The sequence below is a fragment of the Scomber japonicus genome, chromosome 4 (assembly GCF_027409825.1).
Source record: "Scomber japonicus isolate fScoJap1 chromosome 4, fScoJap1.pri, whole genome shotgun sequence".
NCBI lineage: Eukaryota > Metazoa > Chordata > Actinopteri > Scombriformes > Scombridae > Scomber > Scomber japonicus.
Window position 1 is genome coordinate 22,967,872 of NC_070581.1, and position 26,822 is coordinate 22,994,693.

A 26,822-nucleotide genomic window follows, 5' to 3' on the forward strand; every position below is an offset into this window, starting at 1 on the left:
CATAAGTAAAACAGACGACAGATTGCGCGTAAATTAACAGCAGTCAAAGCCAGATCATTACACACATGATAGGCTAAACAAAGTATGCAATTAAATAATCACAACAAAAACATGACATTACTAACATCAACGACAAAAAGAAGAAAACTTTACGACAAACGACAAAATCCAAAACGTACACTTCAGGCGCAAGACGCACCGTAGCAATACCAAATAGCCTATGACAATTAAGTATAATGAAGTGGAGTCCACCAATTACCACCTGCAGATTCTCCTAACAGTTATCCACATGCAGAATTGAATTGAACAGCAGGGAAATTGAACAGCAGGGATATAGAGAGGTCTCAAACAAACTGGAACACAAAACGCACAGTGGAGACAAAGGGATGTCCAATGCGTAAAAGCTTTACGCATCCGGCTGCACAAACAACCAACCCATTCTAACCGATTAATTGAGAGCCAAACGCTTTATTAAGCACCTGAAAATGCCACATTTGCACAATCCAATAGACTAGACATCAGAAATCAATTCTGCATTTAATTGGCTATAGCGTATAGGTGCAGAGCTCATCATGCAGTCATTACATTGACCCCAGCAACATATTGACAGTCTCATTCACAATTTAATCACAGTCACTATCGCTGCAAAGACTAAATGAAAGAATGAATCATGCATTAAGGAGAGTCGTTTGTACGAGGGTTCAAACACGCACACACGCACAGACAGACGCAAGAATTCAAGCAGCCAGTTTACTCACAATGAATCTGTGATCTGCGCCGCCGAGGATACGCTGCCTGCCACAAATCTCGAAACGAGGTATCCGTAGATTCCTCCTGTGGGCGAAGTTGTAAACTCCCAATATTTCTTGGAACATAAATAGATTTTACTTCCATTAAAAGACTTAAAGGGACCATGCAGTGTTAGAGGTGTCCAAGCAGGAGCTGTCCAGCGGGGAGCAGTGCTGAAGACCAGGAGGAGGAAGAGGAGGAGGAAGAGGAGGAGGAGGAGGAGGCTGAATCAACACGGGCAGCAGCCGCTTCGCCTTGTGCGACTGTCTAACATCAACAACCAGAGACTCAACTCCCATCTACACAGCCTCAATGTCATCTCAAAGTCGCCCCCCCTCCTCCTCCTCTTCATCCTCATCCTCATCTATAGGCTGCACTGACATCGCACTTATAGCATGTTTGTTTTACTTCATATTTCAATTAGTTTTACTCTTTTACCTCTTCTTAATAAATACCAATAACGAGGCAATTCACATTTGTGTGTGCCTTCACCTCCCATTGCTAGGCAAGCAAGTTTTGCAATCCATGGAAACTGAATGGAAATGATAAATGATCCCATTTCAAAGTGATCAATATTGGGCAGTTTTTGGGGGGGCTTTCTGACTCTTTATTTCAGACACTTTAAAGAGTCAACTGCTTAAAAATTGTCTTTGTCTCTACGCCCAGCACCGCAAGACGTGACCCCCCCTCACAAAAAAAGAGCACCCCCCCATCCTCCCTTCCAAAATGTATTGTCGAAGTGCAAAATGAAACCTTATGGAGGGCAATGTAAGCATCATTATCAGTTCCCGAACGCGTGTATATGGAAGGTGAGGCCAGTCAGCGGCTGTCTGCAAATCTGGCAAATTGTGATAAAGGGAGCCCGTCAATAAAGGGAGGGAACATTGGCTGCTTGTCTAACTCTGCCTGTAATCGTCCAAAGCCCGACGTCTTCCACAAATGAGGGGATGATATGAGAAGAATAAACTCCTGGAATAAGAGTTTTTCCCAATTTAAATACAAGAAGAAAAAAATGAAAGAAAGAAAAGGAAAATGTTTTAAAGATTGGAAGAAAGAAAAAGAAAAAAAAAACACAAGCGAGGGGAAAAAAATCTGTTCACGTGTACAGCAAATCAACGAAGAATGGCTCCAGTCGCGGATTTTTAATTTTCTTCTCTTTTTTTTTCTAAAGAAAAAACATCCGGAAAAGTGAAAGACAAGAGCGAAACACTTCATTAAGGAACAGTTCGTCAACTGTAAGTGCAGCGGTGAGTGATTCGCAGCCGGTATTTAGGCCCACTTGTTTGATTTACTTGTATATTTTAGCGCACGTTTTTTACTTTGCAGATCAGCTGTTTTTCTTGCGTGAACAGTGATGTCATGTTGGCTTTTGGTTATCTACACTTTAAAGCCTGATTTCACGACATTTGAAGGCTTTGTAGTTTGTCTCCATACTTGTAGTTTTTTTTAGTTTGCAAACTCCACATGTGTTGCCTGGTGGTGCCATTTAGCTTCCTGCTGAAACTCAGAACATGTACATACACTTTTTTTGTTTTGTTTTGAATGTCACTAAGTTGAAGTGGAGTGAGTGCATCTTGACTGTAAACTGCTGGAAATGCTCTGGCAGTGAGATCAGGAACATTTAGACTCCAGTGTGTTCCCATCACAGGCTGAGAGGGCACCAGATGGCAAACCCAATGAGGGGTGAACTAACCTACCACATGAAATGCAGCATTTAAAATCCCATCTGGGTTGCCGTCCCTGCGGATATTGGGTGTGAAACATGACACATATTTATACACCTGCTGATGGAGCACACAGGCATGTCCAATAAGCTGGTGACATGTACGCTCAGCCGGTTGACCTCCTAACCCTGCAGCTTTGCTTTGATACAGCTCACTTCCCTTTTCTCCAGCAGACCATAGTCTCTTAATTTCAATGGGAAGCTTGTATTTGGTTCCTTGTGGAATGCTGTACGTGCTCCATTAGGCTGGGATTACTTGTCCTTTCTTGTAATGGCTTTTAGAAAATGTGACTGAGATTGAGACTTGGGTTTGCCCCTCTTTACTGGCCCATTAGCCGTAAAATCATCTTAATGTGGTGGAAGGATGCAACCAAGGTGCCATTCACTTAACATAGACCTGTTTCCCTGCTGGTTTCTTACCAATGTTTAGCCTTTTATGGACACTCATGATTATTGTATTATATATACTATTATTAAATATACTATTATATATTATATATACACTTGAGAACCACACCAAAGCAAATATATTCCTATATTATACCAGAACATGATTAAAATGTAAAGATGAAATTGCACACCTCATGCTTTGGTTTAATTGACTAAAATCAGAATAAAAAGACAAAATGTTAAATCAAAGATGAAATATTAAATAAACACAATATTTAAATTTGTTTGATTTTAGATTTTAAATATGGGTTTAGGTAAAAAAAAAAAAAAAAATTAACTTGAGGATATCACAAATTTAATGTTAAAAAAATCTCTTTGTATGGCTCAGGTATTGTTTAAATCCCCTCCTTAGGATCAATCTACCCTCCATTTTCTCCCTTGATGTCTACTTGTTAATGAACTCTCCTCTAAATGATTGTTTTAACTGCTTTGTAATCTCTGTGCAATTCTCTGAGTATTCCTCATATTTTCAGATGCATTTTCATGGCCTCATATTTCTCAACACCAGTCTCACAATTTTGAGGCCACAAATGAACTGATTAGCATGATGATTAGTCATTAGTATGCTAATCATAAGCAATTCACATATTTTATTCATATTGTCGCAGACTTGTTTTTCTCCTACTAAAATTGTGTACACATCCCATTTTTAGTATTATTTTGTTTAACTGTAATCTGGTGACTGCTGAGAGCCTATACAGTGAGAATGAGGATTCCACATTTGGGTTGCTGTCCGCTCTTTGTTTTCATCAGCCTCTAACCGTGATTGCTGCTGTACATTTTTCCTTGTGACTTGTGAACACTGAGAGAATGTAGAGTACAATACCGCTGCGGTGTACCACTAGTGTCTTGGTGATACAGGGATTGGACTACACATATTTTGCTGGGGAAGTAATGCATAACTGAATAACCGCTCACTCAATATTTCTTTATAAGGCATAAATCTAATTTGGTCTGCCCTCCCAGGAATGATTGATCAAATTTACCTCACACCTGCACGTGCTGTACAGAGACACCCGAGACATCACTGCGTGTACACAGCTTCTTTCATTTCCAGTCACTGCATTGTGATCTCCACTGTGTATAACCTCCACAGACACTGAAATCACTTCAAGGCTACATGCTCTTATTTGTCTGTGCTTCTTTAGTATAGCATTTGTTTAGCATGACCTAAATTGCTGTGAAGTGAGTGCCTCAGCAGCTCTGTCTTGCCTCTCTCTCTTTCTTCCTGCCTACGCTTCTTTCTTTTTTCTTTCTGTCTTCCTTTCTTTGTATGCCTCCTTTCTCTCTCTCTCACTCTCTCTCTCTCTCTCTCTCTCTCTCTCTCTCTCTCTCTCTCTCTCTCTCTCTCTCTCTCTCTCTCTCTCTCTCTCTCTCTCTCTCTCTCACGCACACAATTTCTAAGCAAGAAAAACAAGCTGAGAGGACAGTTTTTTTTTTATAACAAACAGCTTTTGCCAGATATTATTTACATGCGTAGTGAAGTATTGTGGGATGCAGGAATCAGAGAGGTGGGCTGGCCAATGATATTTCAGGAATATTGAGTGAATCTCCTGCCAAATTTGTGGAGCATGCTCTGTTTCTCTCCTTGGTGTTTTTCTTTTTTTTTCAAACTCTCATTTTTACCTTCCTGAAGGGATCAACTATGCGAAGAAGTTAAACCCCACATGCTGAAAAATACCATTTTTTTTCTCTGTTGGGATTTCTCATGTAGCATTTGCCACTCATTCAAAAGAAATGCCATTTCTGCAAATCCAAGGAATTAGACAGTTATGATTTAAGAGACATTCAGCCTAGTTGCAGGTTTAACATGTTTGGCATCAGTACGTCAACATGCAGCGAGCAGGATGGAGACAGGTACTTGTGTTGATGTGCTGACAGCCCTGTGTGACAGCCAGCACACGGTGTGGATTTAGTAAACATATGACCTCCATGATAACCAGTATGGGGGCACTAAATCGCTTCAAATTTTGTACATGTGTTGCTAGGCAACAGCATAATCGGTCTCCGTCTCTCTCTCCTTATATGGCTCTCTACTGGGATTGCTGTGCTGCTATCATTGAAAATGGTTAATTAACTTCTACAAAAAGTCCATTAATGGTGCAGATTAGGCTTCTGAGGGTTAAAAAGCACATCTAGGCTACGCAGAAATATACGCCAACCTACAAACGCATGTCAGAGATTAAAGGGGGCTTTGAAATGAATTATCCCAGAGCCATGTATCTGCAGGTCTTTTGCATTCTAGCAACAACAGCTTAAACGACTGTTACAAACAATATTATCAATATAAAAAGGTCATTTGGCAAATTGGATATACTGGTTCTACTGCTGACAAACTCACATTTATGGATATAATCTGTTTAGACTGATTCTTATAATGAGCTGAACAATGTAATACAATTACAGGGGCGGTTGCAATAAATGTTACCCTGTTAGAAAACATTTATTTAGACATTCCCGAGCACTAAAAGTCTATTTAGATACAGACGGGTGGCAGATTAAAGGAAACACGGTACAGGTCTGAATGCTTCACCCCTACAGTGAGAGACTCTGGTGGCTCTGTTATGCTGTGGGGGGTATTTTTTGCTGGCATGGTTTGAGTCCATTTATCCCTTTAAAGAGAAGGGTCACTGCAAATCAATACAGAGTTGTTCTGAGTGATCACCTTCATTCTTTGATGAAACATTTCTATCTGATGGGGGGTGGTCTCCTCTAGGATGACAATGCCCCCCATCCATAGGGCAGGAGGGGTCGCTGAATATTTTGATACTGCATGACAATGATGTGAATCATATGGTATGACCTTCACAGTCACCAGATCTCAACCTAGTTAAACACCTATGGGAGATTTTGGGACTGACATGTAAGATAGCGCTCTCTACCACCAAGTGCACTAGAAAACATAGAAAAACTTAAAGTGTATCACAGACCTAGCTGCACAGTGAGCAACAACTTACAATGTCTTACATTCAAATAAGAATTGACAAAGCTCAATCTACTCATGAAATAACTGCTCATGTCTTGTTGCTTCAGACTTTACTGCATTTACGGTGTCAGATTTGTTCATATGCTCTGTATTTTTCCTACTGTTTTCATTTACAGGCAAGTTTTTAATTTTGTTTCCTTTTTCTGGACATTTTTCATATGTAAGGCAATACTGTGTACATCCATCTCACGAGCCCCCTCCCCAAATCAATTGGGGTGAATGAAGGAACAATAGGCATTGTGGTATCAGTAGGCCTATATGTTTAATTTTGCTTTAAAATAAGCAAATAACTGTGAGTGGACTATTTTTGGTGTAGAAGTGCAAATAGAAATTTCATATCTTTTGATAAAGTGCACATGTTCCTTCATTTTATTATGCTGGAAACCTTCAAATGTCTTCTTTCACTCAGGGTCAGCGACAGCATTGGCATTGAACCTGAGCACTAGTACAGCAAACCCTTCTTGTCTGCTCTTCGATTAAATAGAAATCATGTTTTAAAAATTGCTAAAGTGCTTTCAGTGATGGCAGCAGATGGTTACTGTATGTCTGAAGGCATAGTAACTAGCTTCCTTCAGATCTGAACAAATTGTCCCCCCCCAAAAAAAGTGTGTTAAAAGCAATATTGGTCTTCAATTTGAATTGTTTTATACATTTTCCTTCTGGGCTTTATACATACCTTTGAGAACATGTTTTTGACTCTAGTCTCTACTGCAATATACGTCAATAAAATGATTCAGCAATGTGACTAATAAGGTAATCTAAATGTATTAAAGGAACATTCTCATGTAAAAAAGAAGCAGAATTATACCCCATAATTTAATTGTTTTAGGCTTATTGTTACAGTGCTCTTCTTACAACTTGCAGTTCAGCTCCCATTCTTGTTTTTTGGTAAGGCCTAATTACATGCCCATGTCCTAATTACAACCAGGGCTGCAAAATAATAGATAAAAAAATACAAACAATGGGATTAAAGCAATTTGATTACAAATGAATGACAAATCTACAATAATCAGACTCCTGATAATTTGGGGGAGAAAGTTGATTATGGTAATTATTTGTGGGGGGATAGGCACTGTGACTGAGATTGAACACAAAACTAACTTAACATGTGGTGAGCTATGGTGATAAGGATTACGCTCTTAATGTGAACTCTTGGTCCTAAAAAAAGAGTTAAAGCACATTTTCCAAGTCTGTCATTGAAACAGGTTTCTATTGCTGTACTCATTCTTCTGTCTTCCCTCTGTGCAAAAATGTAGTCAAATGTGTCTATAAATCTATCAAGGAATCCTCAGCTGTACAAATTAGTCATATAAATTGGATCTTCCAATGTTCCTCAATTAATCCATTAGTAGATTGTGTTGTAAAGCCAATTATTTTGATAATTAATTAATCGTTTTGACCTTTATTTTGTTAAAAATCCGTCTTGTATGGTAGTGAACTGAATATCTTTGGATGGTGGACTATTGATCAGGGCAAAATAATTTATTAAATTAAATATTTTAGGCATTGTGAAACAGTGATTGATATTTTTCACCATTTTCAACTATATTCAGCCGTAGAAGGACTTTGTCTGGAGCTGACACGATTAATTGATTAGTCAATTGACAGACAATTAATGGGTAACTCTTCTGATAATCATTTAAGTCATTTTTTTCTTGCAAAAATGCCAAATATGAACTGGTTTCAGCTTCTTATTTCACTTTCAACTGAATATTTGTAGGTTTTGGACAGGGCCTTTAGAAAGATTTGGATTTTAGAAACTGACAAGCATTTTCAAGATTTTTTTGTATTTTAAAGACCATAAAACTAATCGATTAATAGACGGATTCATTGTTTTGCCATTGTCATTGTTTACCATCATTTGTCTTTTTAGTACAAACATTCCTCTTTTTTTTCTTTCCTTCCACTGCAGCTCAACAGAAAAACACCATGAGGAAATGTTGTAGTAAAAGGACAGTAACTTACTATAACTATAAACTTGATTTGACTGTTTTGGATAACTGAAGCATCATACCAGCTGGAAAAAAAACTTAATGAGGAATGTGGATTTTGTCTCTCATCACTTGAAAATGCACTACGGAAACAATCTTTTAAAGACGATTACTTATTACTCCAACCTATACCCTTTCAATATTCATATTTGCACATGACACATTGGATTGGTTTTGGATTTAGCAGTAGGTTATATGTTACTGTAACTGGCTCATTAAGTACTTTACACCTGAAAGATTGCCATAGAAAAGAGGGAAGCCATTTCAGTGCACATAAAACATGTCTGTGTCAGGCAAAGTGTGGGGAATGAAGGGTGACGACGAGTCCATCATCAGAATCACCAAATAGGAGAGAGCCGCGACATGGAGCTCTTTAAATGCGAGCTTTGACAGAAGCCTGCAATCCTTTCTCACCACACTGCCTCTGCTAATCCCCTCCATTCAACCACATCACTATGGAAACTGACTGGATGTCTCACCCTTGCTGCCTAACTTGTGCCATGCAGCCATGTCCGCAACTGACATGGAGGTTGTGCAGTAAAACGCTTGCTGATCACAGCTCCACTTCTCACCACATGTCTCCACACGGCGACATTATCGGTTATTATTGGCTGCCATATTGATGCAAGAGCTTTCGGTTACACGATAATGTGTTTTTTTAAATGGAAGTCAGCTCTGGAAGAGACAATCACTGCAGTATGAGCTCAAAGCTGTGCAGGAGAAAGCACTTTGGCCCTTTAAAAGAAAAAACTTGGCTGTATAGCGGTGACTTTGAGGTGGATGGAGTAAATTTTCATATTCCTGCGCCTGTTACCTATTTCATTTCTTTGCCTTTCCTCTGGCAAAATTGCAGGAAAATATTTGTCATGGTTTTAAAAGGTTTATCAGCTTCAAAGCTGAGGGAGCTGGTTGTCCAACCCATCAGTGAGACCACGCAATCCTTCCAGCAGTGACAAGAATGGGTTGGAGCATGTGGACAAAATTCCCCAGCTAAGCTCCCAATTCAGAGCTTTTACATAAAGCTCAGGAAGCACATTTGCATTTGCTGTTGACGTCAGCTTTAATCCATCCCAAACCACTTCTTCAACCCTCTCAACATCTTGGAGAGGAGCTTCAGTAATTGCTCATTACAGGAAAAAGATGGATATAATCACTAGAGCCATCAGCCTGGTCAGCACTAGCACTGACAGCCTGAGATGAACTGGATTCATCTGGAGAGAAGATGGCCAACAGGTAAACTCAGCCTAAAATGTAGGCAAGTGAAAATGAACGCTGTGCTACACACATCTTGAGATAGTCCTTCTTTATTGAAATAAAACCAGGAGGGCAATCTAATCACAGACACACATTTGTTTTGCTTGTTACTGCCATCTTATATCTTTTCATAAAAATGCCAATAGCATGCCCAAGTCATGAATTACCTGCCTGGGTGAGTTTTTGTCCCAAAGCTGACCTCGATGGCATTGCCTAGCATTGCATGATGTCTCATTAGATGCTCCTCCACACTTAAATGACTGCAGTTTTTTCCAGATAGCTACTGAGGGCTGCATATTTGATCAATCATTTCTTCACCTACTGTAATTTATAAAATGTCAAAAAAACTAAACAAATGTCAAGGTTATTACAAGCTCCTACAGCCCAAACTGCTCATTTAGTCTGATTAGCACTTAAAAACGTGAAGGGCCTCAATTAACATTGATATGAGAAAAGCAAGAAATCCTCACATCGGAGAAGCTGCAGCATGTTATTTTTTAATCAAAATTTAATTTAGCATTAGTTACAGTCTTACAGCCTACAGTCTGATCATCTCAGTTCAATTCACTGTGAGAAATGTATTATAAAAAGGTTTATTATAAAAACAAAAATGTTTGTCAAGTAATATTTTGTCTGTTTATTCGTCACCTCCCCAGAATAAATTGTCATTTGTGTAACACATCAGCAAACAGTGAACTATGAAATAAATAAATGATGTCCTTTATAAAAGATTCATAAGTCGTTTGTTCTTACAAATTCACATCTAGCAGTGCAACAATCAACACTATTTGAACATTTATGAGGGTGTGTTAGGACCAACTCATCTGTTGCTGAGACAGATGACATGTTGCTTCTGTCTCAGTGGTGAAAAGAAGCACCTGTACAGATGTGTTGGACAACTAAAACATTTTCAAACACAGGTTTTGCGTAAATTCACATTTCTACTCTTTTCAAACTCTCCTGACAGAGAAAACACACAATGTATGTGCTTTTTAAAAATTCACACAGACCAACTCCACATCATGCCACCAATGGTATAATATAAGGTATAATATATTATGCTTGTACAGCTGTTGTAATTGTTTTAGATATCCATAAAACTTTAGATGTTTTTTGGTCAAATGAATGGATGCTAGATTCTATAGTATTTATGACTTTTCTCTGCCATCTGGCATGAGGTCAGTTTGGCTACTTTCTGACTTTCACCTGACACAGTAGTGACTAAAGAGTTCTGTGTATTAAAACTACATTTCAGAAACACAAAAAAATATATAAATATTGAGTGATAGATCTCAACCACAAGCATGGATTTGCTCTTTTTGAGCATAAGTTTTGCAGGCTAACTGTAACTCCAAGTGCTTTTTATATATTATAACTCTGTTGGTTATGAACTTCACTTGAACTTTAGCATTGTGTTTACATATTGTCAAAATAATGACCAATGCTTCTTACAAAAGCAGATCCACAGTGGCATGTCTCCCTACAAATACTACAAAATACTACCAGTCACAATACAAAATACAAGAAAACCCTCGAAGGACTCCTTGGATGCAGGTTTCTTTAAGTGGAGCTACTCTGCTGCTTAGCTGTCACACATGGTTATGTTGCTTTATGCAAAAAATAAGCAAAATATAGTCCAAATATAATCAAAATAAATATAAGACTTTACTCAGCAGATACTTAATATTAAAGGACATAGACTGGGATTAAAATCAAAGTCCCAACTTTTGACTAAGCTATTTGACTTTCTGCCAAGAATTGATAACAACCTCTGACTCAGGGGCCACTTGATGTCCTGGATTTCTTTGGCTGTAGCCGGTAGGACCATTTAGTAATTAATCCATGACCATAATGCTGCTGGAATCAATCGCAGTATTTAAATATACTGTCATATATTTTCCCAAATGGGGTACAGTGAGTTGTTGGCATGAGGTTTGTGCCATGGCCATTTTGAGACTGTTACAGTAAAACCTTAACAAAAAACACAGGTAAATTAATAAGAACAGCAGTGAGACAGTCTTTCAAGGTCTTTTGCAGACAATAATCGGTTTGACTGGACCTTCAAATATGCTTCTGAGATGTTTGGAAGCAATCAAACTACAAAAGAAATAAAATTAGAAAAGAAAAAATACCCTTGAGAGAAACTGTATTGTTACATTGCAAGTCATCTTAAAGCGATCATTGATGCAACACTGCAGCAACAATGATTGGCATATAAGAGACGGCTGATTATCTAGTTTGAAAAACTGACTCAGACTCTACAATACTTTTTCAACCAATAGATTGCCTGTAGAATAAATTACTGATGATATACCGAAGGGCTATCCCTCTTATTGTGTGTTCTTTTGGTTATGAAGTGCATTACTGTACCTCTGGCCCACACTGCTGTACTGTCTCTAACCAGAGGCGCTGGCTGTTCTTATTTGTCAATTTGACATAACAGTGTGCTTAAAGCTTTAAACAAAGATCCCAGACATGTTAGATTTATCCCACCACAGCCTCCACAGGGGGAAACCCACAACTTGCCAGCCTTGCTCTTCTGCTTTGGCTGCTTGTTCTAAATAACTTATTTCCTCTATGATCTCCCATCTCTCCCCATGGCACAGTAAACTGTACAAAGTAAACCACATTTTATTTAAGGAGCATTTAATTCTCAATGGGCACAGACCAGTGATGGACTGGAAAATTGATTTAAATTCCCCAATTAATCAGTGAGATGAATGTTTTAGCACATGGACAGATATTCCACTGGAGGCTTTTCCACTGGAGGCATTACAGAGTTTCAGGATTTTTGGATATTTGTCAGCATCTATTTTCTCTTTGCTTTAAAATACCCACTGGCTATAACTCCCTTTTCCCAGCTTTGCTTTTCCTTCCCACAAATTACTTTATATTTGACTGTTCTTAACCTGTTTTTGAACATCCTTCAGGTTCTCTTAATTTTCACATGTACTGGCAACTTATTCTGTTTAACAGCAATGTTAAATCTTTTTTCTTGGTGCAATAAGTTGTTATCTGAATCAGAGGACAAAATCTTTGGTGCTTGTGCACTTTGGCATAAATGTATTAGCACCAAGAAATGGACAAAATTAAGTATGCTGGATAAACGTAAGACCCCAAATCCATTTTATGACAGACACACACATTCACAGTAGATATTCTGCACTTTTGATTTCAAGCAGAGTTTCTTTCTTTTATGTAACTAGTGACTGAGGTTAATGATGCTATTTAACCTTTTGCACTGCGTTTGGATAAAGACCATGGATCACAGTTTGCTTTATGAAAGAAGCTGTGCAGACGTGTTAATACACTGCTGTCACTGTCAGACATGACATGCACAAAGACAAACCCGGAGGTTGTGAGTACGTGCCACATGCCTGACGGTGTGTGTGGTATATGTATGGTATAGACGAGCTTGTTTAATGAACCCAATGTATGTTTTATGTGTATGCATGGATGCTTGTTGAATGATCTTTGCAGTACATGAGCAAAGTGATGCAACACCTCCAATGTATCCATCTCCTAAAATGGGACAGATGCATGAGCAAGAGATGAAGTCACTTAATTTAGTTGTTGGCAATGGCATCAGGAAACATTGACCTTTCGTTGGTTCCTTGAGGCCATGAAGTGAGTCACATGACAGCCAGATATTTACAGTGCCTCTCGTCACTGGCCTTGTCAAATCACAGCACACTTCACTGAAGCCCAGTAGGCCCAAGGCTGGACCTCAGCAACACAGACAAATGCAAAGGTGTTTTTTTCCTCCTCTTTTAGCTTGCGCTCACTGCAACCCTGAATAACACAAGGACATGAAGGGACATGCGTGTCCGTTTGTGTGATTTTATGACAGTTTGTGTGTGTTTGTGTATGTGTGTGTGTGCGTGTGTGTGTGTGTGCGTGTGTGTGTGTGTGTGTGTGTGTGTGTGTGTGTGTGTGTGCGTGTGAGTGTGTGCACAGGAAAGTAGGAAAGAGAGAGAGAGAGAGAGAGAGAGAGAGAGAGAGACAGAGTGAGACATACAAAGGGAGACATAGACTGTCTGCAGGACCAATGAATTTCAGGCCAATTTATCTTATGAATGAGTCTCTTGAGGGCATTCATCCCCAGACAGTTCTGTGAATTGTATAACAAATAAAACTGTACTTCTGGACTCACATCTCACAGAGGATAAAGCTGGACTCTTCCAAAGTTGCACTTGCAGGGTTTTTACTTTAGTGGTTTCATTTGCGAGATTCCTCTTAAACAACATGATTATATTATACACTCATCCAATATTCCTGTACCTGAACCCTTGCTATAATTGCTACCAAAGCTGCATCCCCTAAACACATATTTCCACCAAGATGCACTTTAAGGCAATAAAACAGGTTGAATTATTCTAGTTATTGTACAGAACGTCAACAGTTTTGCATGTTGTTAGCCCGAAATAGCAGTACTAAGGTTTGTAAATAAGGCAGCATGATTTTTATTTCCTTCTAGCAAAGGTGAACCACAAATAATACTAATATTTTGGTGCAGATTAGGCATTTCATGATTTGGACAACATTGGCATATTGTAATGTAGAATAGGACTGGTGCAGCTTAGAGTCATGTTAAAATATTTCTTTTTGAACACTACTCACAGAGCACAGTTCAGTAATGGCAAATAGAAAACAGCATTACAGTAATACATTAAAAGAGCTTATAAGAGTCTACAGCCACCAGCTGACAAGTATTCAGTCATAAACCAAAGTATTGAACAAATTCAATTTGACCTGATGGTGGTGCTACATGAAAAGTTGAGGGGTCACCAACGTTATTGCAATTCATGTGGGGGGACATGAATGTCTGTACAAATTTACATGGCAATCAAACCAATAGTTCAGACATTTTACTCAAGACTACAAAGTCAACGTCATGGTGGTGTAACAGAGAAAAGTCAGAGTTCACATGTCACTTAATGCAATCTATTCAGTGGTTGTCAAGAGACTTAAACACACATTAGAAATGGTAACCTCATGGTGGCACTAAAGTAAAAATCAGCAATATGATGTACAGCAGCAAAGCATGAATTTCTGCACAAAATGTCAACAGACTCACCATCCACTCCCCAAAATCACATGAAAAATGTTAACACTGGAATGCATTACACTTGTTGAGGCTATCTACATTTTTTTAATGGACACATCAGGCCACTTTCATGGATTTCTGCATAAGTTTATGTTCTTGACAAAGCAAATAACCAGTTAATTTATAAGGAGTTTACAGTCATACATTCTTTAATAGGGGCCGTCTTGTCGGTTAATGAACCATTCATGGTGATTGATGATTTTCATATTTAAATGAATATTTCTACACATTTTGATTAGGATGCTCATATTTTTTAATATGTACCTGTAAATGACCATTTTCAAATCAGTGTTCCTACATTATGTATGGTATTATATTACATTTAGATGACCATTCTCCAGAATCTGACTGCAGAGATTTTGCATATCAGCTCTCATTAAGCTCTAAATAGCAGCTGGCAGTCTAAAGATGGGGTGATATAAGTTGGAACAGTGAAAACCGTGACCCCCTTCCTCTTAAAACACTCCTATTAGAACCAACTTTTAAACTGAATAATGGGCAAGTCATACTGCTGTTCATTTTACTTAGGAATGACTGAAACATAGTCAGAAACCCTGAGGGCTCTTGGATTCCATTTCAGAGCACTGCTATTTGAGGGGAAGAGGAGACGGTAAAGACACTGACAAATCCAAAATGGGTGTGTGTGCACGCAAGGAGAATTTTCACAAACACAGGCAACGCTACATGGATAAGGGCTTATAAGGACAGTACCTTACTGCTATGTCTTTAAAAATATATTAAAAAATGGCAATATGTTAAAAAAGACTTTTCAATTTTTATTTTTTTTAATTTACTAAGACTCAATATGTATAAAAGCCTGACCTAGCAACTGTAGAAATGACCATAAGAACAGTATTAATATGCAAAATAAGGAAAATGTTCATGTTTTATATGTTGTATGGATCATGTATTTAAGAACATTAATTTTCTTATAATTAGAAATGTAACACTATAAAAATGGCAACTTGTATTCTTTGGCATTATAGGTTGTTAAAATGTAGAAATATAAATTATCAGCATTTAAAATAACAGTTGTGGTGTCTTTAACAAGTTAATAAATCTTGATAGCTGAAGATATTTAGGTGTGATTCATTGCAAAGTCAAACATTCTGTAAACTTGTTTTTAAGCACGGAAACCACTTCAGAATTTATATGCTTGTGTTGACTAAATGTCCAGCTAATCACTAACTTAAAATTAAAATTAAATTTTTTGATTTACTTTTTACAAATTTGAGAAAATCTATGATGGAGGTTTGTTATGAGTCTCTTTATACATCTTTATACATTTCTCACAAACCATACAAACCACGATGAAGATGGGTATCCATTGTTTGTACATATTTTACTAACAAATATTGTAGTTGTTGCAGGCAGTGTTACAACACTTGTGGTGTTGAAACTGTGAGTGTGTGGAAAAATCAAGTGTAAAACATTATTTATTAAACTTGGGTTCAGAAATTTACACACAATTGCCAATTTAACTTTAACAAAAAATATAGATCACTAGTAAGGGTCAGTTTTATCTACTATTTTACATAATTTGTATTTGTTATCGTACAAGATGATGACACATTATATTTGTGGTTGGGTAAATATCTTATGAACAACCTGTTTTGTAAGAAATCCAAAATCTACTTGAGATTTGGGAGGGGCAGTACTGCATAAACAGTACTGTCGAAATAAATCACAGGTATGGATCACAATTTATTTAACAATGTTTTACTTCAGGTGTCTCTTAGACCTCAAACAAAAGTAATGTGTAATTTTCTGTAGAAGACTTCTGAAACATATTAAAAGTGTGTTTAGAAACAATTTTCATAGAATTCAGAAAAATCATGAAGTAAAAAGAAACAGTATTAAGTTTATTCTTTGAGCTGTTACAGAGGGTTCAGGGTTGGAGTTAACCCTCAGTTCAGTTCATTATATATTTAGGAACATGATATATGAATAGATACATGAGGAAAGCCACACATGGACAGTGCATATGTGTTTTAGCAAACCTCTGATATATGTACTAATATATATATAATAATAATAATATAATATCATTTAATGTTATTTTATTCACAAATATTCAAAAAACGTAGAAGAAACACTTTCTCTCTTGCTTGAAAGGAACTACATCCTCCATATATCATAGAAGAAATCTTTTCTGGGTGTCTCATGCACACTATTATTGAAGTTGAGGAGAGAGGGACGGGTTTGAGTATAAAGGATGGTAGGCGAGTTGGTGGTCCAGTGGACTGGAAAACATTCCCCCCTAGCAGAGAGATAGTGAGTGGCTCTATCGGTGCTGGAGCTAATGTGGCCACTGGCTCATTAGAGCTCTGATATAGGGAACACTGCGTAACACCAAGTGCCTCAGCGCAAAGAGTTCGGAAAGAACCCACTGAACGCAGTGAAGCAAAGTATCACTAAAGACAAATCCCTCAATTTGGGTTTGACATTGTCACTGATGAGACAATGGGCTTCTCCGCAAAAATGCTCATTGGACAGGCAGAGACGCTTTCATAGTGAAAAAACAAATCTGTGTCATTCAGTCACATGCAGAGTATTCACAGCCTGCCACAACAGGAGCTGCTGACAGGTTGGTCATCAATGAAAGGAGGCAAAGTGAGAGGGGAATGGATCGAGAGAGGAAAGGAGGAAAGAATAGAGGGAAAGAAAGAGAAGCTGACAGGCTCAGCCCCCTCCTCCCCTCGGCAATCAAGGAGGTGAGGAGACAGAGGGGAGGAGGAGAGCGCACAAGACCTATGCTTCAAGCTCAGCTGCAAGTCAGTCCAATCATTATATCACACAAGTATTTAAATTGACATGATGTATGATGTGTATACTAGCAGATATTCCCAAATGTAGTCCAGCTGATTCAGTGCTGCCAACATGAGATGTTACGCCTTAGGCACACTTGGAATCTATAATATTTTTCTGTAGCAAAAGGTTTGCTTGATGATGGAAATTCAGAGTCAATTCAAATCAGTCAGATAACTATTATCATGTCATGTAGGATGCACAAGCACTATGTGCATGCCCATGCAACTTCAAAACATTTCACATAGCCTGGTTAGACAGAAGAAGAAAAGAACTGAAAGCAATGTATACCAGTATTCAGCCTGAGACATGAAATGTAATCATTTGGATTTGTGGATTTGGTTCACTTGCATGGCTGGCTCTACTGCACAAACAACCATTGTTAACCCTAATTGTGACCCCCAGGTGTGTTGGTAATTTTGATGTGTGCATGTATGCGTATAGAAGGCAAAGAATAGAAAATAATGCAGTCACTCTGAGGACAAAATGTGGTGGCAGAGAGGAAGGTGGAGGGGGAAATAGCCCCACTCATCTCCTCTCATTTTCTGCCCGCTACTACCCAGCAGAGTTTCTATGGCAACCCCTCAAAAAGCGGTGCGCGGTGAATTGTGGATTTGAGATGCGCTGTCTGATTGCGCTGTGTGGAAGAGATGGCTGGCTCTTTCGTCAGCCTTCCTCTGTAAGAGGAAATTGGTGGAGAGCTCCAATGAAACAGCACTCCATATGCTTTCTTTGATGTGTGCCAGTCTTTGGTTATATAGCATGTGTGAGTGCAGGCATGCATGTATGTGCACACTCAAGAAAGCTTTACATTAGAATCTAGTGCCCCCTGCAGAGCTGCTCATCATTCTTGGCATCCACCAGACTACACTCAGCTCTCCAAATGACTCTTGTAGACTCATCAGTATGCTTTGGGTTCACTTTGGGTTTCAGCTGATGGAGTCGGTGCCATTGATGACAATTAATTTCTTTGTTGAATTCTTGTATCTGTGTAAGAGTAGGACATGTATGTTGTTCAGTGTGAGCTCCCTCTCCCTCACTCCGAGCGGCTATACGATGCTTGTAAGCTGTGCCAGTTCCCATTAGCATCCCATTATAAACCAGCATGATCACTCGTCACTTAGAATGCCTGCCACAGCATGCTCTGTGTGTGTGTGCATGTGTGTGTGTGTGTATGTGAGCTTTTTTCTGAGAGCACGTGTGTGAATCACACAGTCAAGTGATCGAGATGGCCTTGTTTCAAAGAACATGAAAAAAAATGCAGCAAAGTCTTGTGCTGTGTACAATTCAATTTAAATGTGTCTGCAAGTGTTTGGTTTGTTTGACCCAGATTTCTCACCTACCCCACTGTTGATGAATTGGATATCCGGAGGCAGCCTAACAACAATTTAATTTAGTCGATATGTAGTGAACAGCACCCTCTGCTGAGTAAACCTGTGTTGCACATGAAAGCTAAGAATCCAAATCCTCATGAATCACTTAGAGAAGGAACTGCCTGAGCTGTGGGTACATTATGTGTTTAAATATGTGGTGACAATAATAGCTTCCTTGGTTGTGTGTTGGTTCATTCAGATGAGCAACAATCATATTTTATCACTTAACTTTATCAGCCCTGCAGATAGTTTTGGTTTTATTTGCTCTGGTTTTGGGGAAGCTGTTTCTGAGATTGCTTCCTTAGGCAATCTCAATCTCTTCCTTTTAACAGAGTTCTGTTTCTGGTGCTCTATTATTGAAATTAATATTTGAAAATTGAACATCAATATGTCTCTGCAGGTACAGTGTCTCTGTGACTCTCTGTGTGTGAATCCACAGACTTCAGTTTCAGCACTGCTTATGGGTACTATTTCTTCTGTAAAAAGTAGTTCCAGTAGAAGCTGTTCATGGTGATGTCTGTGGATTATCAAAAGCACTGGAAGAACCAGAAATGAAATCTCATTCCCTTCCATTGTATTGCTTTGAAGGCACAAATCTCAAAATGTCCCTAACCCATTGTTTTTGTAATTTGCGTGAATTCACCTTTCCTTAATTCTCTCTTTTTCTTTACAGATAACAAGATGAAATTCCCTAATGGTTTCCAGCTGCAGAAAAGATCAAAAACAGTTAAGTAAACTGTGATCTGTCTTACCTATTAGACCATTTTCATGGCAGACATTTTGACATGACTTATCAGTACAACCACAGGTGCAACTAATAGCATTATTGATGGCTGCATTACATTTCAGTGTTACAGGTCCAGGGCCCTGCTATCATGAATAATCGTCATTGGCATTGGCTTACTAGGCCCCCTAATTGGAATGGAGCCATCATTAATACTGTTACACATGTGCAAATGTCTACTGTGGGAAATACACACCTTTTTATCCCTTTGAACCACCTTAACACCCGTCACACCTTCCTTTGATGCCCTAACCCTCTTTCTCTCTCCACCCTTCATGGTCTGCTGGCTGTGGTCTGGTTGTATCCCATCCTGGCCTCTACCCTCTCACCTCCTTTGCCACCCCCACACACATACACATACACACACATACACACGCACACACAGCCTATCAACCCCTCTGTGTCTCTGGTCTAGTTCCAGAGGAATGTTGAGTGTCTCTATAGCCCCCTCCCTGAAGATTAGGCTTCACCATGCCTGCCCCCCTCTCCTCATTCCTTTCCAAAGTATGCCCCCTAAGAGCTGCCGCATTTTTATCTGAGCCCGGTGATTGTGACAGATTGGCCAAATGACACACATACACAGACACACGTTCGTAGACACACGCTGAGGCACAAACAGAGGGGAGGCTGGTCACTCCGGGGAGGGACCAGACAGCACCAAGCTCCAGCTATAAAACCTTCCCAGGATGAGGCCAGTGTCCTGCCCTGAGCTGGACAGTACCTCCTTCCTCTGTGTCAGGACGCTGTCAGGACAGGCAGGAGACGAGCCTCCAACATGAACGACATCTACAAGGCAGCGGTACGTTCTCTCACAACTCACGCAAGATGAAAGAGTGTAGTTGGTTTGCTCTGGATGGAAATGATTTGGTTCATTGGATGCTCACAAAAAAAATCTGTGTGTGCACTAGATCTGGTATGAGAGTGATGCTGTTTTGGATCAAAAAACATATATCCCTAACATTTATTACTAGTTTGTTACTTATGATCAATGATTTACTATGCAAGACTGTCATTTTATTCCATCCTATTTAAGTGAGTGTTATATAGAAATTCTGGCACTTGTGTATGCATTTGTTATATGAAAAAAAGTCCCCCTCATTAGATCTGACATTGACATTACTTGAATGGTTGACAAATCCCTGTTGATGCGGCTTACACAGCACATCGTCTCCATCACCAGCTGATGTCAAAAAGAGCCTTGACACCATATATGTCTCTAGATGTTCTCCTCAGCCCTATCAAAGCTGATAGGAGCCACTCAGGAGGTCACTTACAGGACAGTTCCCTGGTCCGCACTCCACCGTTTCATCCACGACTTCAAATGGAACAGTCCCACTTCACATGGCTAATTTTGGCCAGTTGCTCAGATGCTTCTGCACTCATGGTTCTCTGGTGCCAGAGAAAGGCTTCAGGTTTAGATAAAACCCCCCACGGCTGAATTCCAGCATTATCTATGAGCCTGAGAGCTGTGTGGCTGTCTGTCCACCTCCACCCCGGATGGTCACCCGGCTGTCCTGTCCACTCACATCCCCTAGTGAACAGTGCAGCTGAGACAGTAAAAACACATAGGAATGTACATTACATGTGTTTGTTTAGATGGATTTTTTTTCATGCATCATCCCCAGAGGGCTGAGCGTACGAGTGTGTCTGTATGTGTGTGTGTTTAATTTATAGTGGACGACAGACAATAACTCTTACATAAGCAGCTGTCTCCCTCTCTCATTCGTGGTAGCTTTTCCAGGATTACTGTTCTATTGTTGGGCCAGATCCACAGCTATGCTAATTTAAAGCACTGTGTATTGTGTTCTTTATCTGTGGTTCCTGATCCTCCTGTCTGTTTATTTTTAACTCCTCCTTTTACTGGCTCTCAAATATGATATATATGTTCTGTGTTTTGTCAGGGATGGCCCAGTGTATGAGACCAAAAATATTACCTCTGTTGACCGAAAAGTTATCAAAACACATAGACATAATCTAGTCCAGAGACTATTTCACACTTCATAAATCAAGATACCTTAAGTTAATTCCACAGGTGAAACACTAGCTTAACTTTTTTGCTTCGGTAGCTGTAACTAAATTAGGGAGGGTTAGGTTATTAATTACTGAATAGTAACACTTTGATATACTTTTTACTTCTTGCAGGTTGAGCAACTGACAGATGAACAGAAAAATGGTGCGTAAATTGCAATATCATCAGTATTTTTGGTAATAAAGTATTTTAAACAGTATCTTTACATATGCATCAAAATGTCATTTTTTCCCAAATATAAATGAATTATGATATCAACCGTATAATATGTTTGATGTTGCAAGGTAAAGAGGCTCACCCTGTTTCTCTGTTTGCTGCTTTGGTGTTGTAGAGTTCAAGGCCGCCTTTGACATCTTCGTACAAGATGCGGAGGATGGCTGCATCAGCACCAAGGAGCTGGGGAAGGTGATGAGGATGCTGGGTCAGAACCCCACACCAGAAGAGCTGCAGGAGATGATTGATGAGGTGGATGAAGACGGTAAATCACAACACATAAAAGAAACAAAATTATTTGTTGGTTGCTATTAATCTCTTCAACCCCATAGACCAGTTGGCTAGTCCATCATATAGTGCAGACAAGCATTATTCAAAACCCCTCAACTTAATGTCAAATGATCGCCAAGGATCTCGAATACAACAAGACATGTCAAGGTGAATTAAAGGGAAATGCATATCAGATGATGTACATGTCATCTCGATTTTTTCATGGTGCAACATAAAGAATAACAACTTGAATATAATTGATAAATCTTCAGTGAAGGATATGGTTACTGTATTTGTCATGTTGTCAGACGATGTGCATTTTCATCTTTAACTGAATCTACACAAGGAGACATTTAAGGCCTAGAATTATAGGTTGTTTTTTTTTTAAAGAAAAGAAAAAGAAATAACTTTTGAAATCAACTTTCTTCTTCTCGTATGTTACATTAGATTGTGTTCTAACCAGTGTGGAGTTTAAAGATATGATGGAGTGTATTATAATATGCACAGGGAGTGGCACGGTGGACTTTGATGAGTTCTTAGTCATGATGGTGAGGTGCATGAAGGACGACAGCAAGGGGAAGTCAGAGGAAGAACTGGCAGAGCTGTTTCGCATGTTCGACAAGTGAGTTTCTCGTTTAAACTCTGTTTCTAATTTGTCCTGTTTATGTCTCAGTGAACTACTGTAGAAGAATTTATGCCTTGAGAGGACAATATTACAATAAAAATACCTTAAATGTAATGATAGAATATCTGCAACCAGAGCATGAAACTATCTGAAAATCACTTAAGACTTGAATTCAAATTGGTCTTCATAGCGTGGTTCCATCAAAGTGTGCTCCACATGTGCAATTATGTGTACTGACAAAATGCCAAAAAGCTCTGCAGAGTACAGCATGTAGTTTGCTCCATAATCCTTTTTGACAGCACAGAATATTCAAACACCCACTGCATGTAAGCCAGACACCTCGCCTGAGCATCAAAGAATAAACTTGCCATACTTTTTTTTTCTCTCACAGTGATGGGTCTCAAACACCTAAATGCAAGATAGGATCAGTCACACAAACACACCACCTCCTCCGCTGCCATCTGCAAAGCTTAACTTTCTTGTGTGAATTTATATATTTTACTCTCTTTTTACTGTGCAGGAATGCAGATGGTTACATTGACCTGGACGAGCTGAAAATGATGCTTGAATCTACAGGAGAAGCAATTACTGAGGACGACATTGAGGAGCTGATGAAAGATGGGGACAAGAACAATGACGGCAAAATTGACTACGATGGTGAGGAGTTTGAAGTGTGTTACACTGTTAGAAGAGACATGGTGACATAGTTATGTAGAGAAACTTCTGTAGCATTCATCATCCTTTAATCTATCATTTATGTGAAGCTCAGAAATACTCACCAAAAGAGACATTTGCTTGACAAATCTTACATTTCCCTCTCATCTTACAGTTTCATAGCATGTTTGATTTTTGGGGGCTTAGCAGCTCTTTGCTAACTTGGCCTTCCTTAACTTTACAGAGTTCTTGGAGTTCATGAAAGGAGTGGAGTAATCCTGAACAACAGAAGAGTATTTTTGTATTTCTCTGTGACTACATGGTCATCTGTGGAAAACTGGAAGCTGACTTTGGATGGCGCTGGAACGACTTTGCAAGATTTAGTTCAATACTGTATTTGAAATGTTTCTGTATTTTCCTACCATGTCTTGCATCGTTGTAAATACAGTTTGTAACTATTTTGGTGCCCATGTATACTGAATCTGTGTAAATGTATCAAAATTCCTTATATTTTCTGTAGAATACCAGTTCGGCTGCTTGACATATCAATTCTAAATCTTACACAGCCAGTTTACAAATCTTTTTACTGAGAGGCTGATATTGTTTATCTGGGAAGCAAATGTATGTGTGCACAAAGCAGAACATATCCCTGAGTCAACAGTTTTACACCAAAGCTCTGGTAGACTAATCATACTTTTCAAGCTTACTTGATCAAGTATATTGTATGTTATGATGTGCACATTGTATACATTTCTGCAATTCTGTTTAACATACCCTCAGGACTTCTTCTTCCCCTCTCATATCCTTGGAACGCCTGCATATTTCTACATGAAAAGTCTGCGTGAAATGTGCGCTCATGTAATAAACAAGATGCATTTGTCAGAGCAGTCATCTGTTTTTCATTTTGTTTGAATAATCTAATGAAAAAAAAATCACTTAAAGGACAGATTTGGGATTCTTGGCAGTAAGGTCCCTGTTTGGTTTGGCTGTCTTTCTATCCTGGGTTAGTCCTTTTGTTGTTTTACTAGTTTTTGGTTAACTAGACTAAATTAGCAGTTGTTACTGAGAAACACACATTTTACTATCACATTCCAGATTTGCCTTGCTGGTCTTCAAATTTTACAGGCTGATCACGTGTTTGCCTCTCTCGCTTGCCCACTGTTCACACAGCAAATAAACAAGCAAAATAATGCCTAAAATGTTACTGTTGAAAAGAATCTACTTTTGTGTAAATGTGTCAACCCTAAATTTGGATTTATCTGTGTAAATTGCATTGTATAGTGGCTCTTTTCTGTGGCATGTGAGCTATTTGCATGCTGCTGTGTTAGTATCTAGTTACGCAGTCTATTGAGACAGGAGCTATTTATGTCTAATCATGTTAGTGCCCATGTTAGGGGATCTGGATTGACCGACACCAGTTGACAATCAGATGCCTTTGCCATTATAAAGAACTTTGTTCCACTACAAAGACATAACAGCTCTATTGTTAATACAGCTTTAATTCTGAGGTCTGGATCATTAGAGGAGAAAGATTCCTTTCCTACTAACAAGCGTGTTATTTTAAAATAATAACATACAAACAATATTTATTATTTGTCTCCTCGGCAGTTTTACTTTCTAGAGTCATATTCACAGAAAATCCTTACCAATATAACACAATAATTATGCTTACATTGTGATTTTTGTTTGTGGTTTTAAACATAATTTCCAGGTGAATCCTTCAGTTTTAGTAACAGAGGCGTAATGCAGTTATCGCGGTCGCCACTTGATGTCAGCAGGGAAACACAATCTTATCTGTGTGTTTGGCTCAGTTACAGGAACTACAACATGAGGAGATTACATGGTGCAGCCACACTCTTTTCAATGACAGATAATCACTAATAACTTGCCAGTCTATATAAACCACACAATCAGCTGAAAAGAATAATCACCCAGAGCATATTTTAAGTTTTAAGTTGTTAAAACAATAATTGAAAGATACAATAAACAGACCATTTCATATAATGGTATTAGTTCATTATATTTCAATAATTAAAATCCTGTTTAGATTTTCATGCTGACTGATTGAAGATTGTTAATTAAATCTATTTCCAAAATCACATTTCTTGAATGAACCTTCATTGCTAAATTGTGACACTGATCTTTTCTGTGGTTTCACTTTGTCAAATGAGATTGGCTGTAATTTGTGTGTACAGGTGAAGTCAGTGGCCTGACACCTCCCTCCATCTCTATCTGCTTCCGTGAGGTTCCTGTTCCTGCTCCATTCAGTCCTCATGGCCGGTGTTTCATACATATGGGGATTTTAAACCCAAATCAGCAGTGAAGCACCACTGCTCTCCAGTCCAATCTCAACAGTCGGATGAATGCAACACATCAATTACTTCTGCAGTTATCTCTAGTCCAGCTGCACTGAGCAGAAAACTGCATTAAAATCAAGTGATGACATTAGACTGTTTTGCTGCTCAAGTTCTTAATAATCTGTAAGCCGCTGTGTGCAGCATGGAACAGGATGAGTAGTGCTCTCCCACCCATCAATGGGAGGCTGGGCAGCAGCAGAGCAGTGTGTGAATGAATCTGGGGTGTGGCGCACAAGCAGCAAGTTGGGTGGAGAAGTGATGCAGTTACGCAAGACAGGCCTGATGACTCATGCCTGCTGTTATTAAGACACACTGCAGTTATAAGTCTCCTATGGTAATGTGGTTTTAGGGGAGTATAAAGCCACCATTAAGACTTGTTTCCTTATTGTGTGTTGCACTTATGCCCCTGCCACACTGACCTTTGAAAGAGCTTTGAGGGAGAGAGAGGGAATTTGTATAGGTAACTGTGAGCTATCAATATTACATAACTGATTTCATTCAGCTTTATTCTGCCAGTGTGTGTGTGCTGAGTAAAACGGGTTATTCCATTGGCTAAGAGTGAGTCAGGCGGAAATAAGGCTGTATAGTGTGTCCACACACACACACACACACACACACACACACACTGGTCCACTGTTTTATTGATTTATAAATCATACATTCAAACCATCAGATCACATAAGAGTCATCATCCACCATGAAATTGTCCTAAAACTGTGTTACTAAGCTACGCCAACAGTGTTATGTTTTCATAACCTTTTCCTGGCAGTATAATTTATAGAGGTATAAAAGAGTCACAAAATCCCCGGAAGAGCGAGGAATACCCCGGACACGGTTTAAAGTTTGGAAGGCGTTAACTACTCATACCATCTTTCTGCCGCCCACACATGCAGACCTTCGTTTGAAGCCAGCAGGCTTTTGGGTTTAGAGGATTCCTGTTTTTCTTGCTTCCCTACATCACATGGTCTTGGAAGTCGTCCAACACCAAATATCAAAGACTAATCTCAGGAAATCTCTCATCACCATTCACAGTTGCATTCAAATATAGGAATATCTTGTCCCAGTTTCTCTTTAATTCATTATCAGCTCTTTTTTTAGGTCATATAATAGTGATTAATTTATTTTTGATGTTTTGTTGTACTATTAATAGTCTGGCACCTGAGGATAAAAGAATGATTTTATGCTGCTATTTTTGAGCAACATTTCCCTTCTAAAGAAAAAATCGGGAACCATGGAAGTATTACAAGGGATCTTATTATTTTTATGAACAGAAGAAAGAAGAAATGGACTGTTTTTGGAGAGCAAATTGTAGGTTGTTTTTGTTGCCATAAATACAGAATGAGGAAGTGGAACGCTTTAGACAAAGAGAGAGTGGAAGGACTGCAAATCAAACTTGAACAGACAGAATA

General features: G+C 38.9%; 1 protein-coding gene across 1 annotated transcript; it reads left to right on the forward strand.

Annotated features, from left to right (window-relative positions):
• The first annotated feature begins 20,040 nt into the window (after positions 1-20,040).
• Positions 20,041-23,332, forward strand: tnnc1a (troponin C type 1a (slow)). The gene is made up of 6 exons (XM_053318425.1): positions 20,041-20,064; positions 21,408-21,438; positions 21,626-21,772; positions 22,285-22,399; positions 22,923-23,059; positions 23,301-23,332. Exons 1-6 carry the CDS (start codon positions 20,041-20,043, stop codon positions 23,330-23,332), a joined length of 486 nt encoding a protein of 161 aa, XP_053174400.1.
• Positions 23,333-26,822: the final 3,490 nt, after the last annotated feature.

Bases quoted from the DNA above. Each gene is read 5' to 3' on its own strand.
- tnnc1a (XM_053318425.1), top strand. From the start codon at position 20,041: ATGAACGACATCTACAAGGCAGCG. The intron at 21,773-22,284 runs GTAAATCACAAC...TAATATGCACAG, and splicing joins TGATGAGGTGGATGAAGACG to GGAGTGGCACGGTGGACTTT. The intron at 22,400-22,922 runs GTGAGTTTCTCG...TTTACTGTGCAG, and splicing joins CTGTTTCGCATGTTCGACAA to GAATGCAGATGGTTACATTG.